The sequence below is a fragment of the Lissotriton helveticus genome, chromosome 12 (genome assembly GCF_964261635.1).
Source record: "Lissotriton helveticus chromosome 12, aLisHel1.1, whole genome shotgun sequence".
In the NCBI taxonomy this organism is placed as follows: domain Eukaryota; kingdom Metazoa; phylum Chordata; class Amphibia; order Caudata; family Salamandridae; genus Lissotriton; species Lissotriton helveticus.
Window position 1 is genome coordinate 374,016,120 of NC_136073.1, and position 22,846 is coordinate 374,038,965.

A 22,846-nucleotide genomic window follows, 5' to 3' on the forward strand; every position below is an offset into this window, starting at 1 on the left:
CACGTAAATTCTGAGTCGATTCACCAGGACACAGGAGATTGGTCTGTGATGAGATGGTTTTGGGGACTACTGTTCACATGGGGATGGAAGGTATTAACCTTCCTTGGAATGGTTCTGGCCATCATTTTCTCTTGTTGTCTTTGTTTACAGTGTGGCCCTACCATCTGTGGTCTTTGTGCCACCATGTGTGTCCCAAGGCCTGTGTCACAGAAACCAGAGAACATTAGAATGATGTTGCAGCAACAGCTTGACGACCTCATGGCCATTGACATCGACTAAGACTAACTTGAGTCCTTTGTGTTTTGCCTGAGTAATCGCAAAAGGAGGGTCTGAGGTTCCTTGGTTTTCGACTTCGTCCCGTATGCGGCCGGCTTTTTGTGTCCCGTCGCCATTTTGTGTTGCCCTCACTCAGGCAACACGGCGAACGGAGTGTTTTTGCCTTTTCCAGCTGCTACGTGTCTTTTCTGTTAAAAAGTAACTCCCTGCCCTTGTTTACGAAACCGATGTCGGGGTCTGGCCGAGTCCACTAATCCATGTCTAGGCTGATTGATCCCTGTCTCGACTGACTGTTTGGCTCTCCCTATTCTCTCTTTACTTTATCTTATCCGACTGGCCTTCGCTATGCTCTCCTTGTATTCTCTTATTACACAACTATCCTTTGAGGCACACAAACACGTCCTGCCACCTGCAAATTGGATTACAGGCACTAGCACTGATTAACCTGTGGGGAGGGGGTGACACACAGGGTCTGAAAGAAGGGCGTATTTGGGACACTTGATAGCTTGTTTTCCAACTTTTCCTATTGGCTAGCCTTGTATGTATTGGGAGTATACGTTGTAAATATGTGTGCTATAAAAGATTGTGCGCCACGGAGTAAAAGTGGCAGTCCCCTAAGAACCTACTTTGTACTTCTGGGAAAACTGTGCTTAGCTGCAGCTAATAAACCTGGTTTTCTACGCCTAACAGAGTGTCTTGTGTCTCTGTCCAACAAGGCAGGTGAACTCGGAGATTTAAGGCGTACCCTGCGCCGCCAGGCCCATAAGGCACGGTTCTTCAGCCCCGACCACGACGACAAGTCCTGCTCCGACTGCCGGGCCCTGATGTCCAAAGCTAGGTGAGAGCGGTCCCGCAAGCGACTCGAGCTCCGGCATTCCGCCCCGCTCGAGGTCCCAGTCCGGAAAGAGGTCGAGGGACAGGTCGCGGGGCCAGAGTCACCATAGTTCCGGGAGTCGTCATCAGTCTTCGGGCTCGAAGTCCTCAGGTAAGAGGCACAAGAAGTCGAAGAGGCGACATCGCTCTTCTGACCCCCCCCCCCGACGCTCGCGAGACGCAGCCGGGGGTTCGGGCGACACCACCCCCGCGGCTCCGCCGGAGCCGCAGGCATCGCGGCCTGCTCCATACCCGCCGGTCCCTGGGCAGAACGCGACGCCGGAGGAGATCGAGACTTTCCTCATGCCATGAGGTCGCTCGCTCCTCCGGGTGGTACCGCGGCGCCTTCGGGCCAAGCGGCCCCGTCTGGGTCCCCACGCGGGCCGGGTGCTTCGGCCCCGGCACCGTCGGCGACTTCGGTCCCGACGCCGCAGGGCCCCGCCGGATACGGATCCGGGTCGTCGCCGGCGCCGGCCCCCAGGGTGTCGCCCGCCGGCACCGTCCCAGGACGACGCCGTCCCTGGTACTGCTCTCGATTCGGGTCCGCCGTCGGAGCGGCGCCGCTCTCGACGCCGTTCGGAGACTTTTACTTCTACAACCCAGCCCCATCCTTTGAACCTGAGTACCAGGCGATGGGTGACGACGAGGATTGGGAGGGGTCCGAGGACCCTCTGGCACAAGAGTGTCAGTCTTCTCAGGACTGGACAGGTGAGCTTGGGGATGCCAGTGGTCTGGACACTTACCCCGACACTGGTTTTGTCTCCCCTCCTACCTTGGCTACGGAGGAGGGGGCTACCTATAGTGTGGTGCTGACGCGGGCTGCCAAGGCCTTGGGCCTTGAGCTCCCCGTCGCCGCCGTGAGGACTAACCTCCTCACTGAGGTCCTTAAGCCGCAGACAAGCTCGGCCGAGCCTCTGCTGCCGTTTAATGAGGCATTGTCAGACGTTCTTCTGGGCACTTCGTCCAAGCCCGCTACAGGTCCGCCTGTAGATAGGAACGTGGCCAGGCGCCACCGCCCGGCTCCGGGCGACCCATGCTTCCTGTCCACCCACCCCACCCCGAGATCCTGGTCATCCAGGCCTCTAACTCCCAGACCGCATTCCCAACTGCTCCCCCCGATCGGGAATCCAAGAGGTATGAGCAATACGGGAAAAAGGTATTCTCCTCCCTGAGTTTGGCGTTGCGGTCAGTCAACACCGCATGCCTCTTGGGCCGTTACACCCACTCTCTGTGGGACACGGTCACGGACGTGCTGCAACAATGTCCGGTGGGGGTCTGGACTAAACTTGCCCACGCCCTTGCGGAGGGTCGAGATAGGGCACGGTATTCCATCCGGTGTGGGCTGGATACCACGGACTCACTGGGCAGAGCGATGGCAAAGACGGTGGCGATTCGTCGCCACGCCTGGTTGAGGTCCGCCAACTTTTCGGCTGATGTCCAAAACACCCTTATGGACATGCTGTTTGATGGCTGTTTGACCATGCGCTTGAGCGCTTTAAGGACTCCAGGGCTACGGCCAAGTCCTTGGGCCTCTCTGCCCCGCGCCAGCCTACGGCTGCCTTTCGCTCCTTTCATTGCCAAGGAAGGGGCGCCCCCACATGTTCTGTCAGCCACGGGCTGCAGACTACCAACCAGCGCGGTGGTGGACGTGGAAACCCCGTGGCGGCGGTCGGGGACAACGCCGAGTCCAGTCCACACCTACCCCTGCAGCATCCACCTCAAAACCCTCCTAGTCCGAGCTTTCAGGCCCATGTGACGCCAGGTAACGGTGTATCTGGTATAGAGAATTCTAGACACAGATTCCTTCACGACCTGCCCTTCCTCCCTGTTCTGCAAGGACCTTCAGTTTGATTTTCTGCACTCGCCTCCCTCCGGGTGGCTTGTCTTCTGAGAGTGTCCTCTTCACCTCCTCCCTGGCGGGGTGCTTAGTTCTGTTTAATTGTTCTACCCCTTCCTTGCTGGTACTTGGTCTGTTGGTTCATGTGTACTTCTGCATCCCCGCGCCCTGGTTTTTTCCAGTGTGGGGGCCTACTCTTCTTCACCCTTTTTAATTGCTTGGGTTTGACTCCTCTGCAGTCCTCTGGGTTGGGGTCTCTTGGCTGTGCCTCAGCTTTTATCTCTGTCCAGGGGATGCGACCCTCCTTGATGGTGTTGTCTTGGGGTGCTTTGCCTTTACTCGTCCTTCCTGTCTTGTTGCCCTTCACGGTTGTGGATTGTGGTTGCAGATTTTCTGTCGTCTGCTACTAAGTCTTTAACATGTTTTTCTGCCTTCAGGGAGGATGTCACCTTATGTTGCTTCTCAGAGTGGTGCTCTGCTCTTCCCTGCTATGGCTTCAGTACCACAGTGCCTGGCACTTTTCCAACTGGTGCTTTTCCTCACCTTTTGTTTCCTCCCCTTTTTCTGTTTCACTGCTTTTCGCACACTGTTCCCATACTCTATCAGTTTTGTTTGTGATGGCTCTGCGTTGTGGCGCGGAAAAGTTCTCCGAACAAAACTGACGTCAGCGAGCCGGGGTGGGCCTTATGCGGCCTCACTGATGTCATGTCCGCGGACAACGTCAGGGGAGAGTCACGTGGTACCGCCCCCGGCGCGCAGAGATGCTCTGGCAAAAGAAATTCCGGATCCAGTCTCACGCCTGGGGATAATTCTATGTTAAGGAATCTGCGGCTAGAATCGTCTCTACCAGATACACTGTTACCGAAGGTAAGTAACTTGTACATTAGTTAGTGATAGAGTACTTACCGCCCCACCCATCCTCCCTGTTCTGCGAACTGATTTCTAGGGATAAGGTCATCCCTTTCAGAGCCCTCGTTTCATAGCACCAGTGGTCAGTATCTTGCATGACTCTGCATTTCTGGAGCGTAAAGTTGTGTACAGAACTGACGTGAGCACGCGAGGGCGGTGTCGAAGTAGCTGCCGCAACATCATCCTGGTGATCACAACACCTACGACGGGCCCGGAGCCGCATGACACCAACTTCCGACACGCAGGGGTACTTCTGATGAAAACTTTCCGGATACAGTCTGACGCCTGGGGGTAATTCTAAGGTAAGGAATATATGACTAATTAATGTCTCTTACAGATCTATTGTTACCGAAAGTAAGTAACTTGTGCTTCTAACAAAATAATGGTCCAGCTGGCATAATTGAACAATCCAAGCTAAAAGTTTTGTATAAAGGCCGATCTGATATATTTCAGACAATTGATCGCGCTAAAGAATTTTTGCTTATAGTTAAGGGGGGCATGGGGAACAGGAAATAGTATCTCTATTGGGCATGATACCAGAGGGGATTAAAATCAATTTAAGATAAACCAAAATCTAAATGAAGGTATTTGAGAATGTACCCTGTATATTTTTTATGATACTATGAGATTTTGGCCGTTCTGCAATACCTCCCCCCCACCCCCTGGAGGTTCTTAAAGTACCATTCCAAGGTTCTCCCTTGAAGGGGAGGCGGTGGTGGATTATGGCACGGTGGGGAACAATCCTATGACGGATGGGGCTCAGGTTCTGGTGAGTGGGGAGGACACAGAGGCACGTAGAGGGGTTAAAAAAGGGCATGGTAATCACAGGTAGGTACAGGAGTAATATGCAAAGACCTATGGTTGGGCTTATATAAACTAAGTACTGTAGGGGGACTGGTCATGTTAAATGGTGAAGGAATTTATAAAGTCAGGTTGAGTTGAAGGAGCGAGGAAACAAAAATGATTGAGAACCACATATTGCATTTAGCCTCATGTAACATAAGGGGTCAACCAACCAAATTAAAGTAAAATCTACACTTCAGTAGCTGATGACAATCCAGTCACATGTTATTTTGCTCCAGGAGACCCATTTTAAGGGCCTTTAGATTTCTACCTACATGGCCCAATGTTCTATCTCAAGCCTTCTTGGTATCAGCTGATGCAGCAGCCAGGAGAGTAGCGTAATATTTACACACTATTTCCAGGGGGAAGTTCTACCAACACTAAAACTACTTTGGATTGTCTCTTACTCAGAGATGTGCATACACAGCAAATACATCCGCAAAACAGGTACGTAAAGCCTATAAATGAACCTCTATTTGGGGCAAAACCATGTACAAAGTAAGTGGAAGGTGAAAGTGGTACCTAACCAAGACTACCACCCAAAGATCTGTAGGCCTGTGGAAGCATGGAACCACCCAAGATAAGTAACTAGGAGCCCCAAGGCGCCCGGGTGCAGAGGCGATGCATCGGCTGAGTGCCAATAGGAAAGCAAGGGATAGTTGGGGTTAGGATTTTTTCAGAATTCATGACCCTTTCCTGAGGACCCCTAGGAAACACTTTGGAACCAGGGAGGATTGGTGAGATTCCCGACCCGTGGATACACAGCGAAACAGGATACCTACACCATGGAGCCCCTGGGTGCATTGGTGTGAAGTTGTGTCGGAACCGCCTGTTGAAATCAATGGGGATCTTCGAAAGTCCAGCTGTTACCGTGACACGTGGACCAGGTCGGTGGAACCCAGGTGTGAAATCAGAACAAGTAGCACACCTCAGGAGGGAGGAGACAGAGTCCAAACCACCGCCAGTCATCCAGGAGGTGCAGGAGCACAATGCCCACCCTTCTCGAGGATACTTCAGGGTAGGATGGAGACTTGGCGATGCAGCTGTGGAGACCAGGCAACAAATTAGGAGGCTGTAATGGGATGGTGCGACCCCCTACACTGGACATGGACAACGGGACTCCTCCCTCGGGCTCTTACCATCCCCACCCTCTTTGTTCCCTGTTGCAGAACGAACTTCCCTCTGTTGACTTCGAAATCAGCGCCTCTGGAGAGCAGGAGGAACCATGGCCCTTTAACTGGAGAACGGGAGATGAGTGGGCGGGGCTTACTGAGGAGGAGGCAGAGTTACATACGGAAGCCGGAAAGGAGAAGGGGTGCTTGTACACCCGGAGAGACGAGAGCTGGAGAAGAGAGTCGGAAGAAGAACGTGGTGAGGAGAGGAGGATTCGAGCGGAGGAAGAACCGAGGAGAGCGGAAGCTGTGTCAGCTACGGAGGAAACGCCAGGAGGCCAACGTTCCCACGAGCCGCCCTGCCACACGCCCGGGGGAGGTGTGTGGCTCTCTCAGGTACGGAGATGAGTTGCGGGTTTGGTCGGAGAAAGGGCAGTTCAGCCGACTGATTGGGAGACCCCTGTCCCGGTGTACCGTTCCCCCTGAGCACTACACCCCTCACTGCTCGAGAGCCTTTGTGTGCTGCACTCGGGTACATCCTCACTCCTTTTCCCCCCAAACTCACGAGTACCGGACCCTGCACTGACCCCCTTCCTTCTTTGTGTTTTCCTTTGTGAGCGGCGCCACGGACGAAGATCAGCCCGTAGCGAGGAGGAGACCCGAGGGGCTACGCCGAACGGAACCATCAACACCGAGAGCCCGGAGGAGGAGCCGAAGCCGATCCCCCAGAAGGACTCTGTTCCCTAGAAAGACCTGTACGGATTACTTATATGCTGCAATAAAGCCCTCTCTGACAAAAACGCGTCTCCTGCCCATTCCTCGCTCTCCTGCAATAGCCGATCCCGTAACAGAGGGTCATGAAGTAGTAAGGAGGCCTCAGCAGAACAGCAAAGATGGAGGCCCACGTCGCAGGAGATGCAGTAAGGAAGTTCGTTTTGTAGCAGGGTGAGGCTTGAGGGTGGGGCTTTTTGGAGCTTGAAGGTCATCATACTGGAGAGTCAACAAGCCTTGGCATTGGCGGATGGACACAGTGCACAAGAACGCAGTTCCAGAAACTCCACGATGGATTGCGGTCTTCAAAGTTGCACAGAAGACAGGTCAGGCCTCAAGAGAACTAACAAACCGCAACCTGTGTTGTAGAGCCTTGAAGTGTCCTTGGGACCGCATGGTACACTGACCCGTCATCGACGTTGAGGTGCCAGCGGTTGCAAGGGAGGGACTCATTCACTCCAAGGGAGATTCTTTCCAGCTGTCCTTGATGCGCACAGAGTCTTGTCTTGAGTCCGGCACAATTAACAGCAAAGCCCAGTGTCCAGGAGCAGAAGAGTCTTTTGGAAGGATGCTGAAGACCAGTCTTGCAGCGGAATCCATCTTCAGACGAATTTAGTGGCCCACCCTCAGGAGAGCCTTTACGTAACTCAGGAAGAGGGTTTGACATCATCTGCGGTGACCCACTTATCAGAGGGTGGGGATGTCATGTATGCTACTCTGATAGTGTGACCAGTAAGATGCTCCCATAGGCTTCTGCTTATCTTGCTTTCAAGATGGCAGATTTAAGTGGCAACCTAGTTTAGCTCTGGGCACCTTCCTGGGGTGGTGCTGGGCAGGGGGTGGTCACTCTCCTGTCCTTTGTGTGGTTTTGTGCCACAGCAAGAGTCAAGGGCTCCTGGACTTTGGCAAACAAGTGTATTCAAGGACGGCTCCAAATGTGCCCTTTAAAGAAGTCTGGTGGTCGCATGGAAGCACCCCTACCCTAGCCCAGAGACACCTAATTCTAAAGGAGAGGTGGCTGAACCACTCCTCTACATGAAATCCTTTGTCCTAACTTCTACTGTCAGAGTTAGTCTCATCAGCAGGAGGACAGAACAGTGTCTGGGCCCGCGGCAACACTGGCTTGCCAGCAGGTCCTGCTATACTACACAGGTAGACATGCCCCCTACCCCCCCCCCCCACCCCCAGTACATGGTATCTTTTTACTAACACTGGAATCGGTATGGCTGCATAATTCCAACATGTTTGATACCAAACATGACCAGGTTCGGTGAAAGCATAATGTAGTTGGGCTTCTCAAGTTTGCCAGTGTACACTATATACCTTAAAATGGCTTCCCTGCACTTACAAAGCCCAGAGAATGGAGTCCGGCATTTGTAGGGGCCTACCTTAGGGGTGACTTATAGGTGTTAAGTGCTGTGATCAGGATATAAGGTAAACCTTATATCTGAAGTAAGTAAAAGGTGTATGCACCATTTTACGCAAGCTGCAATGGCAAGCTGCAATGGCTGACCTGCAGACACAGTTTGCATGGGCTCCCATGGATGGCATAATACATTCTGAAGCCCATGGGAGACTCCTGGTGTACCAATGGTCTCGGTACCATAGAACCATATACTAGGGTCTTACAGGGGTACACCAGTATGCCAATTGTGGGGTGTACAAATTACATACCAGTCAGTTTAGAGGGCAGCGCACCGACACTGGTGTCCTGGTTTGCAGGATCCCAGTGTACTACAGTCTAAACACTCTGACACCAGATACAAAGTGGGGCCAACTATGTCAAAACTATCCTACTTTCCTACAGTGAGTCTCTACCATATTAGTTGTTACTGAAGGTAAGTAGCTTGTTTACCCAAACATGTTACATAAATACTGAACCTAATTAATCTAATAGAGACTTCTAGCCGCAGATTCCTTACTTTACAAATTTCCCCAGGTGTCAAACTGGTTCCGGAAACTGTTTGTGAGCAGTACCCATACCTCTCTGCATTTTCTGGACCCGGAGCGACCCCCACCCAACTCTGAGTTTTATTAGGTCATGCACCTCATACCTCCACTGCAAACTAAATCCTGGTGCATTCCCTACTGCCCCTTTAGATAGGGTATCCAGGAGGCTGATACTCCCACTCACTCTGGGACACAGTTGCACAGGTGCTGCCCATGTTCTTGGAGGAGGGTCAGGCCATACACTCCCAAGCTATTACTGACGAGAGGGACGCAGTTCAATTCGCCATATGGTGTGGACTGTATATGACCAACTCACTAGGCAGAACTGTTTCATAATTGGTTGCCCATAGGCGCCACACCTGATAGAGAACCACTTGCATTTGAGGGGATGTCCAAGCCTACCTCATGGACATGCCCTTTGATGGCTCGCGTCCCTTTGGAGACAATGCGAACTCGTTGCTTGAGCACTTCAAGGACAGCAGAGCTACAGCCAGGTCCTTGTGCTTTTCCTTGGCCCCTTGTTAACCCCAGTCTGCCTTTCGCTCCTTTCTGAGCAACAGAAGGGGTTTCCAGCCATGTCTCTACCCACCGTGCCACCATGACACGCAATCTTCGAAGCCTCTGCATTGGCGCGGATGAGACTCCCACATGGGCCGGCAGGCATAGTCAGGCCCTGTAGTAGGACCAGAAGTTCAAGTTGACACAGCATTAGGGGAATCTTTCCAACATGGTCCAGATCTCGGAGGTCACTGCAAAATATCTACAGTGGTGGTTAACAAACCACGATTGGATCAGCTGCAGACCCACCTCTCTTCCCCACCCAGATCTAACAGTAGCGTCAGACACATCACTCCTGGCCTGGGACGGGCATCTGGGAGAGGACGAAATGAGAGAGCTCTAGCCTCTCACAGAATCCGGACTACATATCAACCTGTTGGAGCACTGAGCGATCAGACTGGCATTGAAATCTTCTCTACCCTCCATCAAGGGAATGCCAGTGTTCACTGACAACACCACCTCCATGTGGAACTGCAACAAAAAAAGGGGGTTGGGGTCGTGGACCCGGCCCTGCACCTCTGGACATGGCTGGAACAGCAGGGCATATCTCTGTTGGTTCAGTGCTGGGCAGGCTCTCTGATCACCAGGGCAGATGAACTCAGCTGAACATGCGGATCACAAATGACATCTCCATCGGGAGGGGGTGCAAGGTCTCTTTCAGCAGCGGGGAGAGCCTTGGTTAGATCTGTTCGCCTCTGCTGAACATGCGCAATGTCAGCAGTTCTGCACACTAGAGTTTCCAAGGCGGCTCTCACTCAGACGCTTTTCATCACAAGTGAAGCTCAGGCATCCTTGTACCCCTTTCCGCCCCTACCTCTTCTCCTCTATCTTATCCCTCTAAAGAAGAGGTGAGACTCTTCCGACTAGACCCAAAAAGGGCCTTGTAATCTTACCTTGACTGCACAAAAACATTCCGGGTGGACGATCAACACTTCGTGGGATATGTTGGAGCCATGGAAGGGAAGGCCATGCTGAAATTAACCAGCTTCAGATGGATCACATTCTGCTACACATTGGTCAAGAAGCATCCTCTGAAGAGCTTATGTACTCGTTCCACCGGAGCAAAGTCTGCGACCACTACATTAGACACGTGAAATTCCGGTCCTGGACATCTCTCAGCCTGCGACGCGAGTCTCGCTTCACACGTTCAGTAAACACTACTGCCTGGACAGTCAGGCCCGTTGGGATGGGCACTTTGCAAATTCAGTCCTGCTGGGCTTTCTGTTTTAAAATGACCCTTTAGGTGGTATTGCTTGGGTATCTATTCTGAGGTAAGGAATCTGCAGCTAGATGATTTTATCAGATGAACAAGTTCTTACCTTCGGTAATGCCTTATCTGGTAGAGACTATCTAGTCACATATTCTTTAATGACTCACCCTCTCTCAGTGAATGGATTTTATAATCAAGGGTTGTTCCCTTTTTCAGCGCCCTAGTTCCACACACCAGTGGTCTGTGTTCTTCATGGCTCTGCGATTCTGGTGTGCCGTCAGATCGCTTGGGTGTTGCGCACATCACTTCTTAAGAGGATTATGGCATGTGAAGCCAAACAACGCCACCTACCAATGCGCTAGGGTACTGCTCACGAACAATTACGGGTCCAGTCCGATTCCTGGGGATAATTCTAAAGTAAGGAATCTGCAGCTAGATTGTCTCTACCAGATTAAGATGTTACTGAGGGTAAGTAACTTGTTACTTTCATGTTCTGCTTGTGACAAAACTTAATCTACTACTTTAATGAGATACAGTTGATCTACCTATCTTTAAATCAATTTTTTTTGTCCTCATTTGTTAACAGATAAACTGAATGTAATTCTCGAACCAAAAACGGTTTTGGGGACCTCAACATTAACTCCAATTTCTGAACCCAAAAGGTAATAATTTTATCTTTGGTGATTACTTTTAGTACATAAATACCAAAACGGCAGTTATTGTTTGGAAAGTGGCCAACGTATTTTGAAGATATTATAGAGCTAGAAGCATTCGGTTTTAAAAATAGAGGCAGTTTAGGTATAAAAGTAAAGAGCAGGTTCTTTGGTGGTGTCTAGTTTATAGTAAGCGATGGTTAACGGTAAGGAGGTAGGAAAAAAAGACTATAAAGGAAAGTGAGAGAAGAATAATGAAGGTTTGATGCAAAGATGAAGAGAATTTTTTAAGCCAAAACTGTGAGCAGGCATATAGTAACTAAAGCAGAAAGATTAAAAGAAATCATGGGATACAATCTAGAGGAGAATAGCAACAAAATGAATGTGTTTCCCGTCTGCAGGGCGTAGCAAAGTACTTTCTTTGTGCACCTCTCCGATTTCTGCTCCTGCTGTCCCGCCATCCCTTTTTGCCATGCTCTGCATCTCCCTGGCCTTCTGTACTCCAGGAGGCAGGACGCTGTTTCAACCATGCCGTGTCTGCTGCAGGACCCATTGAGGCAATGGTGAATCTTAAATTGGGCAGGTTTGGACGGTACCAGACAGCAGGAGATCCAAAACAGAATGCACACCCAAAGTTCACTACTATTGCTAAACAATATGAGCACGGAGGGAAAAATGAAAGCAGGTGCCAAAAAGTTTTGGTAAAATGTGACCCTTGCTGGTGCTGATATTGAATAAGATCAAAGTGGTGGGCCTGCACACTTCTGTATTCATGTACTTGTAATCATAATTGTTGTTATTGAATTTTGAAAGATATAGTGCGTGCTATCACGTGTGACTGGTTTAGCCCCAAAAAAAACTCTAAACTTTACACGATGCGAGACAATGGAAACCACTGGCTACGTGATGCACTGCTCATGACACCCAGTGTCTATAATAAAGTTAAACACTCTTATCTGCTTATACGATTTATGTTTATGAATTTTCAAACATATTGTAATAAGCAAAACATCAGAAATCATAAAATATGCTGAATTTGTCAAAATACAAATTTACTAGTCACTCCATCCCCTAAAGAGCTTCAATCTTCAGGGAGTACATATTATGCAATCAAAAATTAACAGAAACTGTTGAAATGACAGAGCTCCCAATGCATTTCTGGTTCATCCGAACCCTTCTTCACGGGAGATACAGTAATTGAATGCTGAACAATTATTCAAAGCTTCTTGTCCTCTGCATGAACCTACAATGCAATGTAAAAAATTACATGAATCCAAACAATCAAAATCAAATAGATGAGTACATGTTAAAATTCTGCTAGGATTTGCAATCGTGCAGGACAAATAATAAAAGACGTGATTATCATGTGCAAAGAAACTTTAGTAAACCTTGGACCCTTTGTGCACCACTAATATCTAAATATAAAACAGTATGAGAGTGCAGCTTGCCAAAAGCACTCGTGCATAACCGGGCTCGCCTTGCAACAACCTTAATTTCCTCACCCGTGCATTTTATGTTAAATGAGACCAAGTCAATCTACCAGAACAGAATATTAAATGTGTCCACCATGCGTATAAACAATAAGACACCTGACTCCCCTCACCTTGAAACAGTGTAACAAAAGGGCTTGCCACATTACAACTGCTAAGGGCTCTTTAGGACTGAAAAGACTAAGCATATGAAAAAAATGCTACATATTAGTTCTATACTAAAAATGTTGTCCAGAAGGGTCTATGTACCAATACACCACAGTTAACCTTACCTATACGAAGCGAGTGTCCTCAAGTGGCGTCGTATAGAATCTCACACGAAACCCAATTAGAAAGGTCTGTGAAACAAATGAAGCAGTTTATTATTAATATACCACTAATCTCACTACTCCACTGTCACCTCTGAGCTATATTTTAGCATACCCCAACACTCACCAGCTGCCACTGCCTCCACTCGTTGCATGAACAGTCGAATAACGCTAAACACAAGCATGTCACCACGCGTAGTCTGTTTTACAGACTACGAGACTACAGAAGCGAGTGTCCTCAAATGGCGTCGTATAGTATCTCACACGAAACCCAATTAGAAAGGTCTGTGAAACAAATGAAGCAGTTCATTAATATACCGCTAATCTCACTACTCCACTGTCACCTCTGAGCTATATTTTAGCATACCCCAACACTCACCAGCTGCCGCTGCCTCCACTCGTTGCATGAACAGTCGAATAACGCTAAACACAAGCATGTCACCACGCGTAGTCTGTTTTACAACTTCCGTGTTGAAATTTAAAGGGGCCTGAAGTATTCATGTGCTCGCATCCGTAACGTAGGCATTCAAACCGCATGTAACTTTATTCGCAGGAGATTCATTTACAATCCAAAGTCAAACGATGCTAAAGGTAACCTTACCCAATCACGACTGATAAATACCCTACTGTGCGTCAGCAAAATCGTACAGACTTACTCAGTTCTATTGTGCACCTCAATCAAAAATCTAAATAAAATAAAGTGAAAGATGTCCGTGATCAGTCCGTATCCCGTCGTGAATTAGCGATACGTACCATAGTTCGTACCCAGTCAATTGAGGTTCATGATTGTTGGACTTGGCCCTTCTGGCAGGTTCACCCCTAAACTTTTTGCTTTTAATTGTGACCTAGTGTTAGTTATTCTTGGCTTCTGCGCACTTAAACACTGTGTCCCAGTTTAAAGTGTGTGCGCACTCTGCATGCATGTTATGAGATTGGCCTGCCCTCCCATAGGAATGCATGGGGAATGTGTGGGTCCATGGTAGTTCCTGATGCTTGGGGAGTGCAGGGTCGAGTTTGGTATGTGCAAACTCGTGAGAGTAAATGCGCCACGATGATGTGTGCGGATTTAATGTGTCTAGTGTGGAAGTGCCACTCCTAGAAGCTGGCATGTCTGTGTCATAAACGTGAATTGACTGTCTGGCTTGTGATTGGCTGGAGCTGGCTGGTGTGCCTGGCTCCAGGAGTCAGGATGGGTCTGCCCCGGTGGTGAATGGAGAGATCTGCATGTTGATGGGAGGGAGGAGAGCACCTGGGTCCTGAATAGGGCTGGGCCTTCCCTACACAATGCTGGCTCCGCCCCCTGTAGTGCGTCTGATGTCCGTAGCCTGTCCTGTGAATGGGGAGGGGGGTTGAGCACATCAGAGTGCTCCAAAACCAGTTGCATCTGGTTTTCCTTAACCCTGTGCTGCCAGACAAAGGACAATGTATATAAAAAGGGGCTGTGACCCCATGAAAATGTTCTTTTCCTGATCCTAACTTGAGGGGGGCCTGCTGCTGCTGGGCGCCAGGAGGTACCGCCACTGGGGACTACCTCCCTGCCTGGAGGGCCCTGTGAGGTGGCCCCTGTTGTAGGACGGTGGATACCTGACTATGGTTACCCCAGATTTTTTGCCTTGTGTTTAGCTGTTTTTTTACTTAGTTGGCCTGGGATCACGCTAATCAGGGCCCCAGGCTATCTGCTCTTTCTGTAAAATGGACTCCATGTACCATATCTTTTGCCACCCTTGGCTGGCCATCCAAACTGACACAACTGGCTGATCACTCAGCTGGGGCAAGGTTGTGTAATCACCCCTTGCTTAGATATAGTATTCCTAGGTCTAACCTTATATCTAGACACTTATACACCTATAAGTCACTCCTATGGCAGGCCTTAACAATCCTGAAGGCAGAGTGCTTGGTTTTATGTGAGATGGTGCTCTAGCATGAGCTGAGCCTGTCTGCAGCTTTCGGAACCATGTCCTTCTAGCTGTTCTAGGATATTGCTATACCATATACTCTTAAGTGCATTATGTACCTCGCGGTCAGATGCTAACTTTCGTTTGGCTTTATCAAAACATGTTGTGTAAGGTGTCATACGCTTTGGAATACTACCCCCTCGCCAGTTCTGGCGACGGGGGTAGCATTCCACCCTTCTAGAGGGAGAAGACATGTTACTTCCATTAATCCTGGTTAAAGTTAACCAGAGCCTCAGCATCACAAAATGGATGCTGCTGCCACAGACACAAGTCTGACCTCCTGCTGCTGGGAGTCCTTCCAGCGAGGGAGGCTTGGACAATAGGTTTCCTGTCATAGGGAGGTGCTAGCACCACCCCAGACAGACTATAGTGTATTGGGGCAGGGAGGGCTGAATGAAATGAGACACTGCCTGGGGCACACAAGGTGTCCCATGCATAGTCCAGTTCAAACCGGTGCTGGGGCACTCCAGCCCCAGCTCTGGCGCGAAACTGGACAAAGGGAAAGGGGTGTAACCACCCCCTTCCTGGGTTCCACCCATAGGAGGGACCTAGCAGGTAATCCAGCCCCTAGATTTGGTATATAGGTAGGAGCTGAGTTCCAAGACTTTAGATTTATCCTGACTGAAATTCTGATACGAAACTATGGACCTTCGACATCCTACTCGATGTAGAAGACTGAAGAATCTCCCTTGTGGTCAAGGAGTGACCACCCTGTGCAGGCAGGCACCATCAAGCGCTCAACTGTTTGCTTTGTCGTTGCTCCTGCCGGAGCTCGACCACAGAGCCTGACAAGACCCGGACTTCCAGACTTCCTTCAGCCCGATCCACAGCCACAGCAAAGCTGAGACCCGTGGAGGCGACGCGAGACTTGGGACCAGCCATCTTGGAAAGCCACCGAATTGGTTTCCGTGCAACTTCTGAGGCACCCTCGAAGTTGTGCATTGAGGATTGAGAAGCCCCAGCCCCGAGCACCAACTGCACCGAAGATCACCTCTCCACACTCACCAAGTGCTGCGTGGGGTCCTTTTGCATTTTTCTGCTCGACGCGTCTGTCCGGTCACTTGCCCGTTGGCTAGTTGCCTCTGTGACTACGAAACCTCAAATTTCCAACGCTGGTCTGGTTGCTCCAGACTGGCCCTTGCTCCCCTGAAAAAGAAGCACCCCATCAGACCTTGCTGGTCTGATCCAGAAGCCATCTTCGATTTCTGCGTGGGTTGCATTTGTCAAGGCCTGTTGATTCCGAATCGAGAACTGACACCGCCAACAGTGAGAGCCTTCGTGGGACAGTCCGTGCCCAGCTCCTGGTCGTCGTCCACACCTCCTGGTCCACGTTGCAGCGGAGACAAACTTCACGACAGCACCTGATTGCTTCCTGACATCGCCTGGTTCCTTCCTGGTTCCATCCTGGTTCCATCCTGGTCACTGGCTAGTGACCCAGACTCTGTCCCCTCTGCTTTCAGGTACTCTTCATCCTCGATCCGCCCTTAGATTCAACCGGACTCTTCTCTCCTGGTCGCCTGCAGCATCTTTTCTCCAAGCCTCCATAGAACTCCATGACGAAACTAACCCTGGGCGTAGTGGGGCTCCGCGGAGCTACGCGGAGAGGGCGAGAAGCTACGCCCACTCCCGCACTCCGCGTAGCCCCACTACGCACCTCCCTCCCGCTCTCTCCTAGTCACGTCAAGTCAAGTCAGAATTTATATAGCGCACTACATACCCATGGGGTCTCAAGGCGCTTGAGGAAGGGGGGGGGGTTTACTTATCGAATATCCAAGTTTTAAGTTGTTTTCTGAAGGCTAGGTGATTTTGAGTAAGGCGGAGGTGGATGGGGAGGGAATTCCAGGTCTTGGCCTCTAAGTAGGAGAAGGATCTTCCTCCCATGGTGGCTTTGTGGATGCGCGGGACAGCGGCGAGGGCTTGGTTGGACGAACGCAGCTCGCGGGTGGGGGTGTAAAAGGAAAGGCGCGTGTTGAGACAATCAGGTCCAAGTTTGTATATGGCTTTGTGTGCGTGGGTGAGGAGACGGAACGTTATTCTCTTGTTGACGGGGAGCCAGTGAAGGTCTTTCAGGTGAGCGGAGATGTGGTCTGTGCGGGGGATGTCTAGTATGAGTCTGGCTGAAGCATTTTGGATGCGTTGGAGTTTTTTCTGTAGTTTCGCGGTGGTACCGGCGTAAAGGGTGTTTCCGTAGTCCAGACGGCTTGTAACCAGTGCGTGGGTGACCGTTTTTCTTGTTTCGGTGGGGATCCAGTGAAATGTTTTTTTGAGCATGCGTAGGATGTTGAAGCATGAAGATGAGACGGCGTTGGCTTGTCTGGTCATCGAGAGTGAGGAGTCCAGGATGATGCCCAGGTTCCGTGCATGGTCCGTCGGTATGGGGGCTTTTCCTAGGGCCGTTGGCCACCAAGAGTCGTCCCAGGCGGAACGGGATGAGCCTAAGATGAGGACTTCCGTTTTGTCCGAGTTCAGTTTCAGACGGCTGTGCTTCATCCACTCGGCTACTTCTTTCATCCCTTCTTGTAGGTTGGTTTTGGCGGTGGTTGGGTCTTTGGTGAGTGAGAGGATCAGCTGAGTGTCGTCAGCGTAGGAGATGATATTGAGGTTGTGTTGACGTGCAATCGTTGCGAGGGGGCTCATGTAGACGTTGAAGAGGGTGGGGCTACATACTTTATTTAAGCAATTACACTGATTAAAACAATTTTAAAGCACTTACCTTGTCCGGGGCTCGTCCGGGGCTCCCTCTTTGAATAGCGTCCTTTTCCTGGATACCAATGCGCATGCGCGCGCGGCCGCCCACGCATGCGCATTGGTATCCAGGAAAAGGACGCTATTCAAAGAGGGAGCCCCGGACGAGCCCCCGGACAAGGTAAGTGCTTTAAAATTGTTTTAATCAGTGTAATTGCTTAAATAAAGTATCTAGTGGAGGGCGGGAGGGAGGCGGGTGGCGGCCGACTCGGCTACGCTCACGGAGTGGGCGTAGTGTTGCCGGCTATGCTGTCTACGCAAAATGCGTAGAAGGCAACACTACGCCTACTCCGTGGGCGTAGCCGAATCGGACGCCCACCCTTAGACGAAACCCGACACATTTTGGGACCTATGCACCCGCTTCCTGTGGGTGAGGTAACGCGAGTACTGCGGTGCTCCTGTGAAGATTAACTCTCCTAGTGTCCTAGTTTCAAGCGGTTGGCTTCTAGTCCAGTCGGAAGACTCCTAAACCTTTAACTTTCTAACTTTACGCACCCATTGACTTCTATGTGTGCACGCGTGTGCATTTAGACACTGCACCCGCATCCCGTGGGCCTCCTGCTTCCTAACGGCTGTTAGTCCAGTGTAGTCCCAACGATTCCCAAGGCCCTAGGCCTTACCATTGTTCGTGATGTGGTTCTCATACCACTATTTTAGTATATGGTTTAGCGGGCCACCAGGGCCTATCCATATTTGTGCAACTTTTGTATGTTATATTAAGTTACTTGTTATGCGCTTGTACTTCTGTCTCATAAAGAGTTCAGAGGATTGTTTTAGAAATAAATACATATATATTTTGAATATATAACCTGTGTGATGTCCTTTCATTTGGTATTAAAAGGTTTGCATATGGTAAAACAGCTGGCTTCACATGCCCTCTTGAGTTTAGCCTAAGACTGCTTTTGTCCATGCTACCCCTAGGATAGCTGGTCTATAAGGTTGACTTTACAACCATCACTATAAGGGTTGTTTGGACTGGTGCAAGGTGCTCACTAGAATAGTGAACATCATATACCTGGCCAACTTCTCACACCTAGGCCCAGCCTTTGCCCCCCCCCCCGCCTTCCTAAGGACTTTGTTCTGAACTTTGCCTGACAGCACCTGTGAAGTGCGTGATTTTTCCTCCAGAGCAGCGCTGCTGTTTTCCATTGCAGCACGGAGCTGCGAACGCATTCCCGAAGGATTCACCTGCGCGGGGATGCCCCTTTTCATAATTTTTGGCACGGGTGCCACCCCGTGTATTTTGCCGTATAAATATCCCTAGCGGGTGCCCACCCCACCAGGGACTTGGTGCTGTGGTGCCTGGTTTTTATAGCCCCTACGGGTGCCCACCCCGCTTAATTTGTGCTATTGAGGGTGCCTACCCCTCGTTTGGCCGTGTCGAACTACCACCGCCTAAAAGGTAAAATACGGAGGGCCGCCGATCTGCCTGCGGCGATCCGGAAGTGCAGGCAAGCCAAACAGGAAGCAGACGGGAGCCCACCCCGCGCTCCTGTACCCGGAACCAGATTGCTGCATCCTCACCGGGGCTCCCGAGTGCAAGGGAGAGCCCAGGACTGCCTGCGTGTGCCCCGTCGTGCGGCTGAGGGGCAGAGAAGTGCTGCGGTCACTGGCGGGGCTCCCGTGTTATGAAGAGAGGCCCGTGTCCTGAAGCAGCTGTGGAGGTGAGGCGGAGGGGGCCTGAAGCATATTGCCGGTGCCAGCCCCCGCCACGGTGAGGAGACGCGGTGCACTCCTCGCCAGAGTCCGCCCAAGAAGCCGCCAGAAGAGTCGCCGAGAGGGAGTCCCAGGTGAGTGGGACGTTGCCCCCCATCACCAGTCCCTACTCTCCCAGAGCGGTCCCGCAGTGCAGCGGACCGCTCCAACGCTGAAGGGGGCATTGTTGTTTGTAGAGCCTCAGGGCTCCTACAAAGCCCCCATTATTTCTAGAGCCTAGAAGGCTCCACGGGCACATTGTTGAAGTCAGAGCCCACGAGGCTTTAACGATTACTGGGGCATTCTGTATCTAGAGCCTGGGAGGCTCCCACATTGTTTTGGGCACTGTTCCTGCTCTAAGAGCCCAGAGGAGAACCAGAAGGCACACTGGTGCCAGGCTCAGTTTTCCCAGCTGCCCAGCACTTAGTGGGCAGCTGCAACGTTTAGGTGGTGCCCCTGCGCCCTGCGCATCGCTGCATTGGCAGCTGGTAGCCCTGACATTTTGGACAAAGGGCGTTTCAGCCCCCTGAGAATCCAAAATGGCCTGGGGACAGTTTCATGTGTTGCGCCCTTGCTTGGGGTACATGGTTATGCCGTATGTGATTTTTGCGCAAAGGTGATTACTTGCCTATGTGTTTTTTATGCCTAGGAGGTTGTTTTACCTAGTATAGTTATGCTAGTGAGTTCATGGTTCCCTGCGTGATATATGCCTAAGGTGGTTAGGATTGCGTAGTGCGTACCTTCCTTTTACCAGTGGTTACTGGTTGTGTTCTGCAAGTATTATTTTGTGCTACAATTATCCTATGTTCTAAGTGCTATTTCTACTAAGTGCTGATTCTGACAGTGGTAGACGTGGCCCTGTCCCATGTATATAATCCCCTGTAAATACTGCCCAGTGCCAGTTGGCACAGTGTAATTATGTGATTATGATCTAATGTGTTTATGGTAATACAAAGGCTATTTTTATATATAACCTTGTGTGGAGTTCCTTTTTGTGGTGTACCTAGTGTGTTGCTGCTGTGTGTGTGTGTTGCGCAAATGCTTTACACATTGCCTCCGGGATAAGCCTGACTGCTCGTGCCAAGCTACCAAGGGGGTGAGCAGGGGTTACCTTGGCGTGTGACTCCCTTGCCCTGACTAGAGTGGTGATTTCTGCCTGGCTTTGGCGCAAGCCTTAGCCAACCAGAAATCGCAGTTCTAACAAGGATATTAGAATAAATTCACGCACAATCAGGTGTAGACATAAATGTCTCACTGGCACGAAGGGAAACGTACTGGATCAAAACATTGGGTACAGCTCACCCAGGTGGACTCAATGATCACTATGAATTGCTTGTTTTTTTATAAAAGGATACTAGATGGATGATGTTAGAGACTTTTTGTAAATGATTTGCACTCCTGCTTTACTTTTCTTTACCATGCACAAGTAAGTTTTTTTAGGTAATCATTGGTTTGGTTGGTTTTAAACAGGGGTGTGGCATTGTAACTTATTACAGTTGCTCCTGCAATAGTTGCTCCCGAGGCTATCACTGTTCGCACACTTTGACAGCAGAGCCTTTTCTGTAAGTAGGGTAGAATATGGCACTTATTGTGACTTAATGACTGGGTACGAACTATGGTACGTATCGCTAATTCACGACGGGGTACGGACTGATCACGGACATCTTTCACTTTATTTTATTTTGATTTTTGATTGAGGTGCACACTATAACTGAGTAAGTCTGTAGGATTTTGCTGAAGCACAGTAGGGTATTTATCAGTCGTGATTGGGTAAGGTTACCTTTAGCATCGTTTGACTTTGGATTGTAAATGAATCTCCTGCGAATAAAGTTACATGCGGTTTGAATGCCTACAATACGGATGCGAGCACATGAATACGTCAGGCCCCTTTAAATTTCAACACGGAAGTTGTAAGACAGACTACGCGCGGTGACACGCTTGTGTTTAGCGTTTTTCGACTTCACGCAACGAGTGGAGGCAGCGGCAGCGGCAGCTGGTGAGTGTTGGGGTATTCTGAAATATAGCTCAGAGGTGACAGTGGAGTAGTGAGATTAGCGGTATATTAATTATGAACCGCTTCATTTGTTTCACAGATCTTTCTAATTGGGTTTTGTGTGAGATTCTATACGACACCATTTGAGGACACTCGCTTCGTATAGGTAAGGTTTTTTTTGGGTTTTTTTTTATAGCATTTTATTGATAATACAAAATGTACACTGCCATTTGCCTACAACCCGGAGGCCGGCGGCTATCTCACGAGGATTATTTGACACAGCTTTTTGCCAACAACCTCTGGGGCAGGCAGCGTGAAATACCCTGTATCCAGATGCAAAAATAGGTCAATGCACAATAACGAAATGTCATATTGGGCCAGATGTAGGTAATCTTGATTTACCTACTCTTAAATACCGAATCATACCGATTCGGCATTTTAAGAGTAGGTAAATGGGATGTAGGTAATTTCACTTTTGAAATTACCGAATCGGAATGCTTCGGTAATTACCAAATCGGTATTTACCATTGATTCCTATGGGCCTTGAGGCCCATAGGAATCAATGCCAATTACCGAATCGGTAAATACCGATTCGGTAAAATTACCGAATTTGCAAGGGGAACAGGGTGTCACTTTGACACCCTGTTGCACCCCTCAATTGTGCATGGGTGCACATGTTGCTGACATACATGCCCTTAGGGCATGTATGTCTGCAACATGACACATTTTTTAAAGCAAAAAAAAATGCCTTTTGAAGGGTTTTCATTATTTACCACCAACTTCTAGTTGGTGGTAAATAACGAATTCTTAAACCCTTGTGGCACTGATTACAGTACTACCTACATGCTAAATTACAGAATCGGTAATTTTACCGATTCGGTATTTTACCGAATCGGAAAAATTACAGATTCTGTAAAATTACCTATTCTGTAATTTAACATGCCCCTACATCTCAATATCCATATACCGGTCGGAAACGGACGAAAATCGGTATTTTCGGCCGTTTCCGACCGGTATTTGCCTACCTACATCGGGCCCCTAGATCTTTATTAATAACAATACCCCCCCTCCCAGTACCCACCCCCCTTGTCGTTCCAGAGACCAATCATATTGTACACCAAATGCAGATGCATTTTCATAGTATCGTGGAGGCCCTATCACTAAAAGTCAGTGTTATTCTGGCGCTAATTTCCCGCTATATAAATATATCCGCATGGAGCTCCTACCACGCCCCCCCTCCCATCAAAGTCTGAATCGGCGATATTTTACATTTCAGTGCCTATTTGGTCTGATAATCCACGCCTCCCTTCCTCAACCAGTCAGCAAAGGGGGCCCATATATCCGCAGGTCTGGATCTACTTGGCATCTGTTCCCAGAAGATTTCTAACTGGTCTTTACAATATGTTACAGCTCTAATCCAATCCGCCACCGCGGGTGGTCGTTGTTTTCTCCAGTGTATCGCAACCTGCCTCTTGGCCATCAGCAGCAGCATTGCAGTGAGTCTACGGTATAACACCGGAATGTCTCGAACATACCCCAACAGGGCAAGCTTCACAGATTTATCTACAGGGCTACCCGTTAGGTCCCCAATATGTTTAAATATATCCAACCAGTAACGTGCCACTGGAGGACAGTACCAGGCCACATGTGTAAATGTAGCATCCTGGG

General features: G+C 49.7%; 1 protein-coding gene across 4 annotated transcripts in view; it reads left to right on the forward strand.

Annotated features, from left to right (window-relative positions):
* The window catches only part of TDRD12 (tudor domain containing 12), a 3,388,409-nt gene that overhangs the window by 3,206,921 nt on the left and 158,642 nt on the right, over nt 1–22,846 (forward strand). For all 4 annotated transcript variants that reach the window (XM_078668261.1, XM_078668260.1, XM_078668262.1 and 1 more), the window contains one exon: nt 10,926–11,001. In XM_078668261.1, the coding sequence (XP_078524387.1) occupies nt 10,926–11,001 (76 nt within the window). The remainder of the gene's footprint in view (nt 1–10,925; nt 11,002–22,846) is intronic.